Genomic DNA, 15,247 nt, shown 5'->3' on the forward strand with positions numbered 1-15,247 from the left:
TAAATATGTATTCATATCTATGAAATACTTGAGTTACCTCCAATCTGAAAAATCCTAAATTCACTGACTTCAGATTTTCAGTTTAAGAATGTAATCTAAAATGCTTCTCTGGCCCCAGGCACTTTAGTTAAAGGCTACTCCATTTGCGTATAAATATAAAAAGACATAAATGCACTTACAAGCACACTCTATTTCTGTGTCTCAGTAAAGTAACATATAGTTGAGGCACTCAAAAACAAGCTGGTGTTTTCTGCTTGCTCTCCCTTCTGCTGTTACCATATAGCCCATATGGCTACTACCTGAAATAGAAGCTGTAGCATTTATCAGTCTGACTTGGCAAGGGCTCCCTCATACTAGTACATTTTTTGTATTCATTCACAAATAGATGATACTTAAACAAGTCCAAAATGTTTGTAAGCATTATTATTATTATTATTTTACTGTTTTTTTCTAAAACGAAATACCCCATAACACATCTGTCTAATTTTACTTGTTCATGCTACGGAGAAATAGATTGTTGGTGTTTCGAGATGCTTTGCCAGAAGTTTAAGTAGTTGGTATGAATGATCAGGTCAAATAATGCCCTTTTCATGATTAAAGTCCTTTAAATATCAGATCATAGATCATATTGATTGTCAGATGGCTGGTTGTAAATCGCAAGCTTAAATCTTAAACAACTTTTGTGAGTAAGCGTGTATTTCCTCAGGAATCACTTGGAGTCTGTTTTTCTGTCTCTGCTACCATTCTCTTTCTGAAGTGGTTTTAGACCCACCATCCTGAGGAGTTACGACTGGAGTAAGTTTTACTTTCGCTCTGACAGATGCTTGACACAGCCTATAGTTTCTGATCCGTTGAAAAAAAAGTGTTTGTAATCTCCTTTGCTCATTGTGCTCTGGGGGAATGTTTTCAGGGAGAACATGAAGGAATTCAGGTAGTCTTCCTCTTTTTCCTCATTCCTGTGCGCTTTGCTGGGAGTTGTAGCAACAGGTTACTCCCATCTCTGATCACATGGTGCGGTCCTCTTGGCCTGTTGATTCAAACTTCAGCACTGAGGCAATTGGTGAGGCAGCCGATGACTCTCTCTGCTTCCCTGGGAGGAAGCTGTAAGTGGGGTTTGCAGGAGCAAGAGCCCTGGTCCACTGTAAGTGATGTATGATATCAAGGTGATGTAAATGTGTATGCCTTTTAATACCTGCATTTGTGATGATGAGACAAAATTGGAAAAGATCCAGTTGGGGCTTGCAGTTAGATGGAAAAGGATGCTGAGTAAAGAGGCCAGTGATTCAGATGTAAAAGTGCTTTATACATTTTAAAGTGTAAAATATTCACTATTCTTTATATATTTGATTATCTAAGGGTAAATTACTTGACTCCATAGTATCTTTAAAGAAATAAACAAAGTTGGGCATAATATTTATTTATTTACTTATTTATTGTGTGTGTGTGTGAGAGAGAGAGAGAGAGAGGGAGGGAGGGAGGGAGAGAGAGAGAGAGAGAGAGAGAGAGAGAGAGAGAGAGAGAGAGAGAGATGCCTGAGTGTATACGTATGGGTACATGCTTTCCAGAGCACATGTGTAGAGGTCAGAGGACAACTTTCAGGAGTCGGTTCCCTCCTTCTACCATATGAGGCCTGGGTATCAAACTCAGGTCAACAGGCTTGATGTCAAGTGTCTTAACATGCCAAGCCTTCTCACCAGCCCAGAAACCCGATGCTTAACAATTTCTGGAGATTGTCTGACAATTGTTCAGATATGGTGGCTGGCAAGATGTTTAAGGTTTTTAGTTCAAATAAACAGCCCTTCTACCCTGAGAATATGTTACAAGTGGATCTTTGCTGCATTTCTCCTTCTTAGGTGTTCAAGAGACGTTACTTTTATTTGACTCAACTTCCTGATGGTTCATATATCCTCAATTCTTATAAAGATGAGAAAAATTCCAAAGAGTCTAAAGGTTGCATCTACTTGGATGCCTGCATTGACGTTGTTCAGGTAAGGCTATCACAGTAACCATTCTTTCTCTTTCTCCAAGTGGGTTGTTGATGAACTATTAAAAATCTAAGCATTTTTCCCCCTCTTGGTTGATGGCATCTCCATGCCCCCAAACACCTGTATTTGAAATCTCTAAATCTTCTTAGTACACCACTTCTCAGTATTTAAAAGTTTATGAAATCCTTTGAGTCTGACTCCAAAGTGCTTCTTGATTTGCATTTTCTTTGAATTTTCCCTGATTTTTTTCTAGGTATCCCTTGTATACTGCCTACCTTAGAATTTTGCCATTTTTCAATTTTTTAATGATTTCTTTTTTATCATTACGTTTTATTATGTTTATTCATGTATGTGGATATGTGCACATGATTGCAGGTGCCTGTGGAGGCCAGAAGAGGGCATTGGATTCCCCTGGAGTTACGAGCAAATATACCTTGCCTAAAGCAAGGTCCTCTGTGTAAACAGTCGATACTCCTAAACACTGAGCCATCTTTCTACCCCCAAGTCTTGCCTTCCTAGCTCCCAATTTCCTGTTTTACTTGAGTCCATCTTCCTGAGACATAGAGTGGCTCCTATACTTGTCTTTTCAAAACCTTTGGGTCTTGATTTCCTGTCTCGCAGAGGAACATCTAAAGCTCCTCCCATGGGATTCAAGGCTCATGGTGATATGCCTTTAACTTATTGTCTAGTTTTATTCCTTTGCATCTCTCTATACATCTCTGTTCTGATCACAACCAGCTGTGTTTTCCATGGAGTTAAGGCAGGTTTGTGGCTTCCCTGTTTCTTTTTTATTTCTTTTTGTGATGCTGGGAGTTGAACCTAGGGTTTTGTGCGTACTACACAATATCCCTAGCTCATGTTTTATTTTGACACAAAGCTTTGTTCAGTTTCAATTCCCTTTCAACCTTGCACTGCTTTCTGTCTCCTTCCTCACTAGCTTTTCCACTGGTCCAATCCAGCCCTGTGTCCTCTGGGCTTCCCCGGGGCTGCTTCCTTTATCAAAATCACACATTAAATTGTGTTTTCTTCCTTTTGGGCGATTGGATTGCAAAGACCCTGTCTCACTCATTCCTGTAACTCCTATAATAATTAACAAGGCTGTACACACCTTAGGGAGTTAGCAAGTGTTTATTGATTTGGATTACTGGAGACAGACAAAGGTCAGGTGGAAATGAGAAGGCAGAGAAATTATTTGAATGGTAAGTCTGGGAGAGGGACATTGTTAGGAGCTGCGGCACTGTGATTCAAATAGGAGCATTGAGCTAATGAAGAGGCAAGGGTGACTGATTCAATAATTTCAATTTATTGGAATATTTTCAAAACTGTAATGTCAGATTAATAATATCTGCCACACTCTATCCAATAAGATTGCCATGAGGTTCAAATGAAAAAATTTTAAAACTGTAACCCATCTATGTAAATTCAACATGCTTTTTATTTGGTTCGGTTTTGTGTGCACAGAGCTGAGCCTTGAACTTCATGTCTTGAGTATACCTGGCAAGGGCTCTCTACCTCTGAGCATCAGCCTCAGCCCAAGGTGCTTTTGAAAATAAATGATAATTGCATCTTTTGATTTGACTGGAAGCAGAGAAAGGCACACAAGATTGCTGGGGTTTTTCAATCAGCCCTCTTCCAGTGACCTTTCGTCGTCGGTCTCCCACAGTCATCAATTTCTGATTCCCCTCCCTGGTGTTTTCAAATGCGTAAATCTTTATGGCTTGCTACGCTGCTTGAATTTCACCCTTTTCTAGTCTTTGAAGACAAAAAGGAGGAACTTCGATGATTTCTTCTTAAATAATGACCATGCAGTGGAGAATTATTGATTTATGAGCCTTTCTTGAAATGCTTGCTGAGGCACTGATTTGTGCTGAGGCACAAAAGAGGGGGTAATTTCTTTTGTCACGACAGAGAAGGTGGTAAAAAGTGTTATTAGGATTTGAAGCCAGAAAAGGGTTTTTCTTTTCCTTCTATTCTAATTTTCAGTGTGGGCCACTTCACATTCTGTTGAGAGTCACAATTTGATGTAAAACAGTTATGGCCTTCTTTTACCCTCGTGATACTATTTGATACTGTGCATGTTGAAGTGAATCACATATCTGTGTTAATGAGGAAATATAAAGGAAGCATTGTATTTGTTTCAGGTCACATTTTAGCTTACTTTTAACATCTAGTTTTGAAAAGTGTAAATAAAGCAAGGAAAACTTGTGAATGAAGATAGCAAAATGTGTCCTTGTTTTAATGGTGGTGGTTTGGTTTTCTAAATGTGAAGGGTCCCAAAGGCCTTCAATGATTTATGCCCACTTTTTCCTTACTCCATTTTGCTCAGTCCTGGGAGGAGGACCAAAGATAGGTTTGATGTGGTCGAGCGTGTCTGTACCTCAGTGAAAGAAGCAATGATTTTGTGGAAGTGTTGGTGTACATATAGACTGAGCTGAGGTAAAAATAAATAAAAGAATGCAATTAATGTTAAAAAGGGCGGCTAATCTAATTGAGCAGGTGTTTTCCTTTTTCCCCTTTTCTAGTGCCCCAAAATGCGCCGGCATGCTTTTGAACTCAAGATGTTAGATAAGTATAGCCATTATCTGGCAGCTGAAACTGAGCAGGAAATGGAGGAATGGTTGATAACGCTGAAAAAAATTATTCAGATCAATACTGACAGCTTAGTGCAAGAGAAAAAGGAGACAGTCGAAGCGGTACAAGGTAAGAGTTTTGAAATGATTCATTCTTGAGAGTAAGCTCCTCATCTTTACTCCACGGGACTGTCCTTTGTGCTAGGTGAAGATACAGCCTTAACAACAAAGGCCAACCTGCCTCTTCATGAAGAGTGACTACAGGCTAGGCTTTTAAAAATGTTGGTACTGCATGGTACCTGACACTTAAATTGCAACCGTGCTGAAATGGATAAGAAAGTCATGGCAGATTTTCAAAAGGCCGTTAAAGTTTCCCCTGTGTTTTCATAATCACAATTCTTTGCCATAAATCTCATAGAAGAGGATGGGGTGGGGGAGAGGATAGTTCTCTTAGGTGATTAGTAATGGTCTGTATGGTTTGGAACATCTGCTTTTAATGAATTTGCAGATGATGAAACTAGCAGCCAAGGAAAAGCCGAGAACATCATGGCCAGTTTGGAAAGGAGCATGCATCCGGAACTGATGAAGGTATCTCTTATGGCAGCTTGTCTTCCACTGACATAACGCAGGGCAGGCTAGTAAGGTTTTAGTGCTGGATTCCATTTGGAAATGTCATTTTCAAGTTCAGCACCTCACCAAACTGATTAAACAGGCAGGAAAAAAAAGGGTACATTCCAATGATGGACTTGGTAGCCTACTCTCAGCATGGAAAAAATTTTTTTCCTAGACACCACGCAAATACACAAACTTCTAAACTTTTGTAACCTTATTAATTTTATCTATTTTTATTCAATTTGTTTTATATATATATACATATATATCATTAAATAAATACTTTCAATGGGCTAATGCAAATGGTATTCAGTCCAAGGACACATGCTAATTTCTCCTGTAAATTATGTGAATAATTTACTCAGATAAAGACTTTCGTGAGCAGCTACTGTTTGTGTTATTTATTCTTCTCTGTGGAGTTTGAAATGAACGAATTTTGAAAGTAGACACTTATTAGCATGTGTATCTTAGTAGAATGTATATTCCCTCTGTGCTCTATGTTATAATTAATTAGAAGTTATAAGTTTATTCATTTCAACCTTTTTTGAGCCTACTTACATTTTACGTTATTCATTTCCCTGGACTAATTATAGAAACTTAATCCTGGTTTTCTGTTTTAAATTTACCCCTCTCTTAAAATTTAAAAACATCTTTAAAATATCACAACCTACTCATGACCCCATGGTCTGTGCTTTCTATGATTTTGTGGATTTTAGTTGAATCCTTTTTGTGTTTCTCAGTCATGGTAGATGTGTGGTCATTATCTTCCCTAAGACAATAGAATTGTATATGATAACTCTCGACTAGCACTATGGAGATGTCAAATATGGCATTGTTCTCTTTTATTTCTTGTTTGCATCCCAAGACTTTGGGATTTTTTTTTATAATGAGCACAAAATGTAGAGTATTTTAGACATTATGGAAATGTACAAGAATCAGATATATAGCTTATTATTAGTCTCAGTGATGGTGACTCCCCAGCCAATCAAGGATTTTTAAGCCGTATTACATACATGGAAGCAAAGAATAGCATATTGTGTCACTGATCTGTATAAACAATAGAATTAATTGGCATTTAGTATTCTTTTGAAGGAACTGCAGCAATGTTACGTATTTTTAAATTCTAGTATGGCAGAGAAACAGAACAGCTGAACAAACTCAGTAGAGGAGATGGAAGACAGAATCTCTTCTCTTTCGACTCGGAGGTTCAGGTATTGAAATATTTCTAATTCAAATAATCATCAGTGAACTGGAGCTGGGTGGCTCACACCTCTAATCCCAGTACTGGGAGCCAGAGGCTGATGGATGTCTGTGAGTTCGAAGCCAGCCTAGTCTACAGAGTGAGTTCCAGGACAGCCAGGGCTACACAGTCTCAAAACCCTGTCTCAAAAAAAACAAAACAACTCCCCCTCCCCCCAGCAACAGCAACAACAACAAAACCATTAGTGAAATATTGAAATCATTGATTTTTGTTCAGCAATAGGGTTAGCAGATTGTTTTAGAATCACTTTACTTACTTTGAACATGTGTTCTGACTCCCCATTCAAGAGGACTGTTAATAGCATGGGACAGAATGTGTATATCTTTTTTCAGTCCCTTAGATCCTTTCATCTTGCTGCTCACCATGGATAATTTAATAATGCCTAAATATGATTTCAGTGTTCTCTGAATCCATTACGTACAGCTGTGATCTAGTGGCAATGAACATCTGTAATACAAAGAGAACTGAATTTAATGAAATACGGATTTTCTCTACTTGATGTTGGCATATAAAACAGGAAAAGTATATAGTATATGACTATTTGGATAGTTTTCCTAACTAAGAGTATTTCACAAAATTATTTGGGGGAGTGAATTTTTGTTTTCTTTCCCCTTTTTCTATATGAAACTTTTAAAACAGATTATTATTATTATTATTATTATTATTATTATTATTGTGTGTGTGTGCGTGTGCGAGAGAGGGAGAGAGAGAGAGAGAGAGATTTGTGTAGGCAGATATGCTATGGTACATATGTGGAAGTCAAAAGATAACTTTGTGGAATCATTCATCTCCTTTAGCCCTTAATGGGTGCTGGAGATTGAACTTAGGTTGTCTGGCTTGGATGGTAGTGCCTTTACCCACTGAACCATCTTGATTTTGTTTTATTAATTAATTAATTAATTTGGTTTTCCAAGACAGGGTTTCTCTGTGTAGCTTTGGTGCCTGTCCTGGATCTCGCTCTGTAGCCCAGGCTGACCTTGAACTCACAGAGATCCGCCTGGCTCTGCCTCCTGAGTGCTGGGATTAAAGACTTGCGCCACCACTGCCTGGCTTGATTTTGTTTTAAATAAAAATATTACACAAGCATAGCAGTTTTTAGTCCAGTAAAAACATAATAGGAAAGTATAAAGTAATTTGAGGAAAACTGATTTTGTTATTTCTTTTTTCTTTATGCTTCATAGAGCTCTCCAATTGACTTTTAAATGTGGCTTAAAATTGAAAAAGTGTGTACGTATGATGCATCCATTAATAAAATTACCATGTAAAACTGATACTGTGTGGTGTGCATGTGTGGTGTATGAATGTGTCCAAGGGAGGGTATGTGTGCACCTTTCTGTGCACCCATGAAGACCACAATTTGACTTGGAGCAACCTCCCCACCTTATATTTTGAAATGGATCTCTCACTGAACCTGGAGCTCACTGTTGTAGCTAGACTGGCCAGCAAGCCCCTGGGATCCACCTGTCTCCTGTCTCCGTGCTCCCCTCCAGCTCTGCACCAGGCTTTTTATGTGGATAGCTAGGCTCCCCAACTCAGGTCCTCGCGCATGCACAGTAGGCACTTTACCTAGCAATCCTAGCCCTAGCAAATTAATTAAAAACAAAACATTTTCTGTTTTCCTCATAGCAGTTTTATATATTGTTTTAATGTCAGTTATGAGATAGATAGATAGATACATACATACATACATACATATATGCTGGTGAGATGGTTCATTTGGTAAAGGTACTTGCTACCAAGCCTGATGACTTAAATTCCTGAAACCCACTTAAAAGTGGAAGGAGAGAATCAACTTCAGAAAACTGTCCTCTGACCTTCACGCATGTGCTGTCGTGTACACACACACGGACACACACACACACACACACACACACACACACACACGGACACACAGTAAGTAAATATAAAAAAAAAAAACTGGAATAGTGAGGAGTTTCAGAGATGGCAGCCTCTGGGATTCTCCTTCAGAAATGTACTTGTTGCAAGCATGACTGAGCCTTCGATTGCCCTGGGTGACTGGGCTCTAATTGGACATGTCAGGCTCTTTGACTGAGTACAAAGGAGGCAATTGACAGTGGTTGAAACTAAATCCAGTGTCTTTAAAAACTTGTGGTGTAGTGTTTTTGTGGTCATGAAACTGAACTGATTCTGTGTTTATCGGTGAGCTACAATGAGAGAAAACCCACAGTGGTGATGAATCTTTAAGCACAAAGAACTTGAATTTAATGTTGATTGTGGAAGGGCATCTCACCACAGAAGAATTCATGTTGTGTCAAGTAGAAAAAAAGGTGAAATACTAACCCATAATTTCAGCTTCCTCTTTTGCTCACATTTCAACATAGAGAGATAAGATTTTTGTCTGTGACCTTAGGGAATAATAAAGTGCTAGTTTGACTGAAGGGGTATGGCTCCAACTTTGAACTGCTGGGGAAGGCCATATGTCTTAACGTTTGTACTTGGGGGCCTTAGAAAGGAAGGGATTTGGGGGCCGGAGGCACTTTGGGCCAGTTACCCCACATTCTGCTGTCTGAGTAAGACAGAAAAGAGAGCAGATAAATGGGCAGAAATTAGACTTCATCTCCGTGGCAATGACTTGCTTCCGCTGGCTCCGTAGATAAGCATTCAAAAGGGAGCTGCCTAGTCCCACACTTGCATTATTTTTGTAGATAAATAGACTCAGAGAGAGAAAACCATGCATTCAGGTACAGATTTTATGCACTAGGCCCTTTCAAGAGGAGTTTTGTTGGAGACACAGGCTGGGTCAAAACAGCTGTAATATCTAAGAGTCTTCAGGTATAACACCTGTCTTGGCTTGGGCTGCTTAGGTAACTGAGAACTTTCTTATGTTTCTTGACTTGACTTTTCCTTATTGGCAGTAGTCTCTGATCAAATTCCTTTTCTGTCACTTCTTGCGTACTGTGCCTATGGTCTTAATGAAAGTATAAGTTGTCCCATAATCTATACTTGGCTTCCTCTTTGCAAAGAAAATGGACAGAGGTACTTAGACTGTGTGAGCCTTGGGAGCTGGGGAGTTTTCTTGAGTTTTCTCTGAGGAGACACAGATGCTGCCCTACTCAGAGGAACTGACTCTCAGTATCTTTTGTTTAAAAGTTGTATTTATCTTGAACTACAAGTACTTTTAAAGACATACATCTTTGTGGCAGTTCTGGTACATCCCTCAGTTCTGTTAGCAACTGAGCTCATGTTTATCCCTTCTAGGCAGGGCCTCTCTCTCTGCCCATCATTTAAATGTAGGAGGTCTCCCTGGGCTCCTTGGCTGCCTCTCACCCTTAGATGCCAATGACTTTCAAATCCTTATCTTCAGCCCAGACCTCCCCTAGTTTTCCAGTCACCCACTAATCACCTCAAACTCAAAACATCCCTACATGAATTACTCATTTCTACTCACTCCCCCCAATCTATCATTCATCTGTATGCCACAACAGAGTTTTTAACATCAGTGTCTTTGTGATCTGCTTCTGACACCACTGTGTGATTCTTGTAGGCTTTCATACCTATTCCTGTCCCCTGACCTCCTGAAGGGCTTGTGAAGGAAACAAATTCTACCATTTTTGAGGATATATTTTATAAACAAGAAGAAAGCCAAATAAATACATACTAAAAATAACATGAGATAAATCCAAGAAAGGAAGTATAGACTGTCAGTATGCATTTTTTTACAGGAAGTTGGGGAAATACTTCCTTTCTCAAGTGCCAGTTGATGAGAGAAACTTGAAGGAAAGAATGGAGCAAGCCACACAGCTCCCTGGGGGCAGAGTTCCTTGTAGAGCAACAAGCACAAAGACCCTGTGGTGACAGAGGCACTAGATGTACTAGACAGAAAAAGAACCAAGGAGGGATGTGTGATTTGGAACAGTAAAATGAGGGGGAAAGGCAAAAACAGTAAAAGACAAGGCCACAAATGTGGGGAATGGGAGGAAAGGGGGTCATGCTGTATAGGGGAGGGGTTTGTAGGTCAAGGTGTGGATTTCCGATGTGTTCATTGCCTTAGTGACCATTCTCAGCCTTTGCCTCCAGGAGTTCCCTGTCAGTACTTGGAAGCTGCTGTAAGGGCTCCTGAAACTGGTTGAATGGAAGCATTAGAAGGGTTCAATGGAGACTGGACAGAGCTATTGGACTCCGCTGCCATCTCTACTATACCGATCTGAATCTGTATCAATCAGTGTCACTATGAATCCTGTCTTTTTAGATAACTCAGACTGTCTGTTTTGTAGAGGTTGGACTTTTCAGGAATTGAGCCTGATGTAAAGCCATTTGAAGAAAAGTGCACCAAGCGTTTCCTGGTGAATTGCCATGATTTAACTTTCAACATCTTGGGTCACATCGGAGACAATACAAAAGGACCACCCACAAATGTATGTATGACCTTTCTTTCTACTGCCCTGCATCCAGCAAAGTAAAGAAATATTTTTCTTTCTTTCTTTTTTTTTTAAATGACTAAGGACTAATTGGCAGGATGAAAATTCCACTGTTACATACTATGATAAATTTGACAGGAAGAATTTCATCTCTTTCTTTGGCTAAAATACACACGTGTTCTCATCTTGAGAGGATTCCTGCAAGTCTTACCTACTTAGAGTAGCAGATGGAGAAGGCGCTTCTGTTTCAGGAGCAGCGCGTCCCCAGAACCTGGAAAAAATCTCCCTCACGCTGGATTTGACTAAGGAATAGGAATTCTTTTGGAAAATTGGTTCATAGCAATGAATGAGTATCCCCAAGCCCCGGTGAGACACAGGTGCTATGCAGCCTGCTAGACTCACTTACTGCTCTATAGAATGGAATTCACCTTTGCTCTGTTTAAATATTAGGTATCATAAATCCAGGCGATCAGAAATACTTGCCTCTGTAAATGTCAAATCTTCAAAGACACTGTTTTTGATGTTCATCTTTGTGTTTTTAGTTTCAGAAAAACCCAAGTAATGATTGATTCTTTCACAAAGTAGCTAAAATATACCCAAGCACTTTTCTGCCTGTAAAGGGTTAATCTTTATGCCATCTGGCATGAAATTTCTCTTTGTGACCAGCTTTCAAATGCCATCTGTAGGGAGGAATCATGTCTTCCAAATTTGCTGATGGGGCAGAGCATTATTTGAGTAATTTACTACTGACTGATATTAGTTCTTATGAAATGTATAGTCTAGTACATTGCAATATACCAGACAGAAATTTTTAAAACTGATCTGTAAGGTTAGCATTGTTTTAGGAGTCATATCAGTAAATGTGTAGAGATTTAAATTTTATCATAGATCTTTAGATGAAACTTTTGGATTCTACTCATCTTTTAAAAAATATGACTTGTAAATTTTTGGGAATTCATAACTTGGGAATTTACACTACACAAAATTAAAATTTGATTAGTTTTTCATTTCTGAATGCCTTTCCTTCTCTGCAGAATAACAATAGTGCAATTTTAACTAAATATTGAACTGGGATGGTAACACAATAACTCAAACTTGAAGAAAAAACTCATTTTGCAGTTTATCTCCCAAAGTCTTAATTTTAAAATGTCAACTGTCTTCATTCCTAGGTTGAGCCCTTTTTCATCAACCTCGCCTTATTTGATGTAAAGAACAATTGTAAAATTTCAGCCGACTTTCATGTAGACTTGAACCCGCCCTCTGTCCGTGAAATGCTGTGGGGCGCCTCGACCCAACTGGCCAATGAAGGGACCGCAAAGGGCTATTCACCTGAGTCTCTCGTCCATGGAATTGCCGAGTCACAGTTATGCTACATAAAGCAGGTGAGTGTTGAACACTAGCTTTGCAGTGCATTCAGAACAAGAAAGAGAAGCATCTTTGCTTTACTTCATAGTGCCAGGCATTTTTCTTAGGGCATCCCACCTCTTAGAAGATCTATCCACAGATGGTCTTCTGCTGACTGAGGTTGGGAGGGGGAAATGGAAAGCAATGAACATGTTAGTAACACATTGGCAGAATAACATCTTTTAGTGGCTCCATGCTATGAAAGTCAATGGAAATATTTTGTGAAATAAAACGCAAATATAGAACCAGACACACACACATGTGAACACATGTACACACACTCATTCACACTGGTTTGATCTTCTGGGTGTGGCAGTAGGTGCCACAAATGTTTATTCTCCGAAGAAAAACTGACCCTACATTCTCATGTCCCTTATAAGTAGGTAGTTCTAATGGAGCATAACAATTCCTTTTGAAAATGGTTCTTGAAAAAGCAAAGGGATGAAACCACAGTGTCCCACCTGTAATGGCTGATGCCAAGAATCGCCTTTAGAAAGAGCCTCGCAGTTCCTTGGCATTCTGACCTGTGACTGGAATGGAGGCCACAAAGGACTTTTATAATGTGACAGAAATGAGAGTGTGGCACAGAGGCAGAGTGGTGAGAGTCACATGAGCAGAGATGCTCAGATAATAAAGAGAATGATTTGTCCCCAGGTAAAATTGTTGTCTTCTGATTACAATATTACATTGTGGAAAAATGTAGTCTAAATGCTATAAAGAAGAAAGTAGAAGTAACCACCCATATGAAATACTCTTTTCATACACCTTTCCAGATGTTTCTGTTGTTTATATAAATATATATAAACTCTGAATACTTTTATAAAATTTGTATCATATTCATGATATCTTATACCTACTCTATGCATTTGTTGTCTTATTTATCCTGTACAGATACTGATATGTGACATTCATGTTAAAGGCTAACAGGATATACTGATTTAGTTAGGATATCCGTAATTATTTTGGTATCATAATGCTACATTGCACACTTGCATACATATATTTTAACACATTTTATAAATTATCTCCTTGATAAGGCAACTATTCAGACTAGTCAACATGGCGAGCTCTGGGTTCAGTTAGGGACCCTTCTCCAGGATTTAAAATGGGGAGCCATCGAAGAAGACACCTGATGGCAACATTGGGCTCCTCCATGCACACACATATGCAGCATACATGCATGGGAACACACACATTTTCACACACCACACACATGCATATACACAATAAATGCCTCTGGACCTTCTTCTCTACTCTGAAAGCAGTGACAGCTCCTGCTTCCTAGGGCCATTATGGGGATCAGACAAGATGTACCATCCCCAGAAAGCTCTCTGTGACAGGCACCTTGCCTAGTGCAACACGTTTTCTCAGTGCAATGTGCCTGCTATGGGCAGCACCAATAATGGTGACCTTATATAAAGGAGAGAGAGCATGTGCTTTTATCAATTGCCAAATATTAAAGTGCAATATTGATTGCTGGCATCAGTGTGGGTAAATGCCAAGATGGCTGGAATGGGGAATAATAGGTACCCAGCAAATGATAGCAATACTAATGATCGGCTTGACTATTCTAGCCTACCCACATCACGTGACATACTGGAAGCCCAGGGCGTGCACTCTTCTTTGCCATCTCCTCACTGTGTAAACGTCTCCGAGCTTCTGTTTCTGAATCATTTAAATATGTACATAACTAGTGCCTTCGATTTTTTTAAAAATGAAGGTGGAATGAGATAAAGCATACAGATAGTCAGGCATAGTTAAAGCATAAATTAATTAGCAAGAATTATACTTAATTGGGTGCACTAGTGTACACCAGCTACTTGGGAGACTTGAGGTAATGGGATTGCTTGGACCTGAGAACTCCAGGCAAGCTTGGCCAACATAGCAAGATGGGTGGATGGAAGGAAGGGAGGGAGATAGGATCAGGGAAGTCAGGCAAGAAGGAAGGAGTGGATCAGGTGGTAGTGGCAGCGATTCACACCTTTAATCCCAGCACTCAGGAGGCAGAGGCAGGTAGATCTGAGTTTGAGGCCAGCCTGGTCTACACAGCGAGATCCAGAACAGCCAAAGCTACACAGAGAAACCCTGCTTTGAAAAACCAAAAACAAACAAGAAGAAAGAGGAGGAGGAGGAGGAGGAGGAGGAGGAGGAGGAGGAGGAGGAGGAGGAGGAGGAGGAGGAGGAAGGGAAACGGGGAGGGGAAAGGAAGGAGAAAATGCAAAGGAGAGAAAATGAAAAAATGGGAATGAAAGAAAAATGAAAAGGAAACATTTAGAAAAGCAAATAAATGCAAATGGGAAACCACTCTAGACATGTAAGACCTGAATGTTGCAGGTGAAACTTTGGCATTTATTAACAGACCATTGCTTCCACCAACCATAAGGCTAAGAATGCTATCATCAGACAGCATCTGAGGCCATCGCCCAGATTCTCTTACTTTGCTGGAATCCACCTTCCTGATGACTCCACGTCTGAATTTGAAATATGCATTACTTTATGACTTCCTTTGTTCTGTCTCTATGAAACATTCACGACATTGTCACCGCATTGAAACATGGAATTTTGGGTATCCTGAATCTTTGTTACCAGGCCATATTTGGCAGACACAATAACAGAATAAACTGTCTCTTATCCCCTTAAAAATAATTTAAAAATTAAAAATCTACTAGGCTCAAGGTCCAGTGCTAAGCCTACCTTCTGCAAGGGCAGCTTGAACAGTCTGTTAACCCAGCTTAGAGCTCAGGCAGCATGTTTCCAGCAATACCAGAAGCCAAGTTCTGTGACCGTGATTTCGTTTGATGGGCCACCCTAGTGGTAACCAGACACCTAATGTATGTTATTTCATTTAATCCATACAAGCAGTTTTTGAGATCACTGTCACTCTTAGTGCCATCATTTCATGGGTTAGAAACCCGAGGTGTAGAAGAGATGTGAATTGCCTAAACTGATGAATGGTGCCACAATGTGAACCGAGGCTGTCTACATCCTCATCCATATTTTACATAGCTTGTTCTGTGTTTGCTCATTCTTGCTGCT

The 15,247-nt window shown here is 39.7% G+C and overlaps 1 protein-coding gene across 3 annotated transcripts in view; it reads left to right on the forward strand.

Annotated features, from left to right (window-relative positions):
• Positions 1 to 15,247, forward strand: part of Dock11 (dedicator of cytokinesis 11) — a 187,185-nt gene that overhangs the window by 68,057 nt on the left and 103,881 nt on the right. For all 3 annotated transcript variants that reach the window (XM_052738112.1, XM_052738113.1, XM_052738114.1), the window contains exons 7-12: positions 1,854 to 1,988; positions 4,508 to 4,685; positions 5,064 to 5,143; positions 6,295 to 6,378; positions 10,664 to 10,804; positions 11,977 to 12,189. In XM_052738112.1, coding sequence (XP_052594072.1) covers positions 1,854 to 1,988; positions 4,508 to 4,685; positions 5,064 to 5,143; positions 6,295 to 6,378; positions 10,664 to 10,804; positions 11,977 to 12,189 — 831 coding nt within the window. The remainder of the gene's footprint in view (positions 1 to 1,853; positions 1,989 to 4,507; positions 4,686 to 5,063; positions 5,144 to 6,294; positions 6,379 to 10,663; positions 10,805 to 11,976; positions 12,190 to 15,247) is intronic.

The sequence above is a fragment of the Peromyscus californicus genome, unplaced genomic scaffold (genome assembly GCF_007827085.1).
Source record: "Peromyscus californicus insignis strain IS unplaced genomic scaffold, ASM782708v3 Scaffold_10__1_contigs__length_136768540, whole genome shotgun sequence".
Taxonomy (NCBI): domain Eukaryota; kingdom Metazoa; phylum Chordata; class Mammalia; order Rodentia; family Cricetidae; genus Peromyscus; species Peromyscus californicus.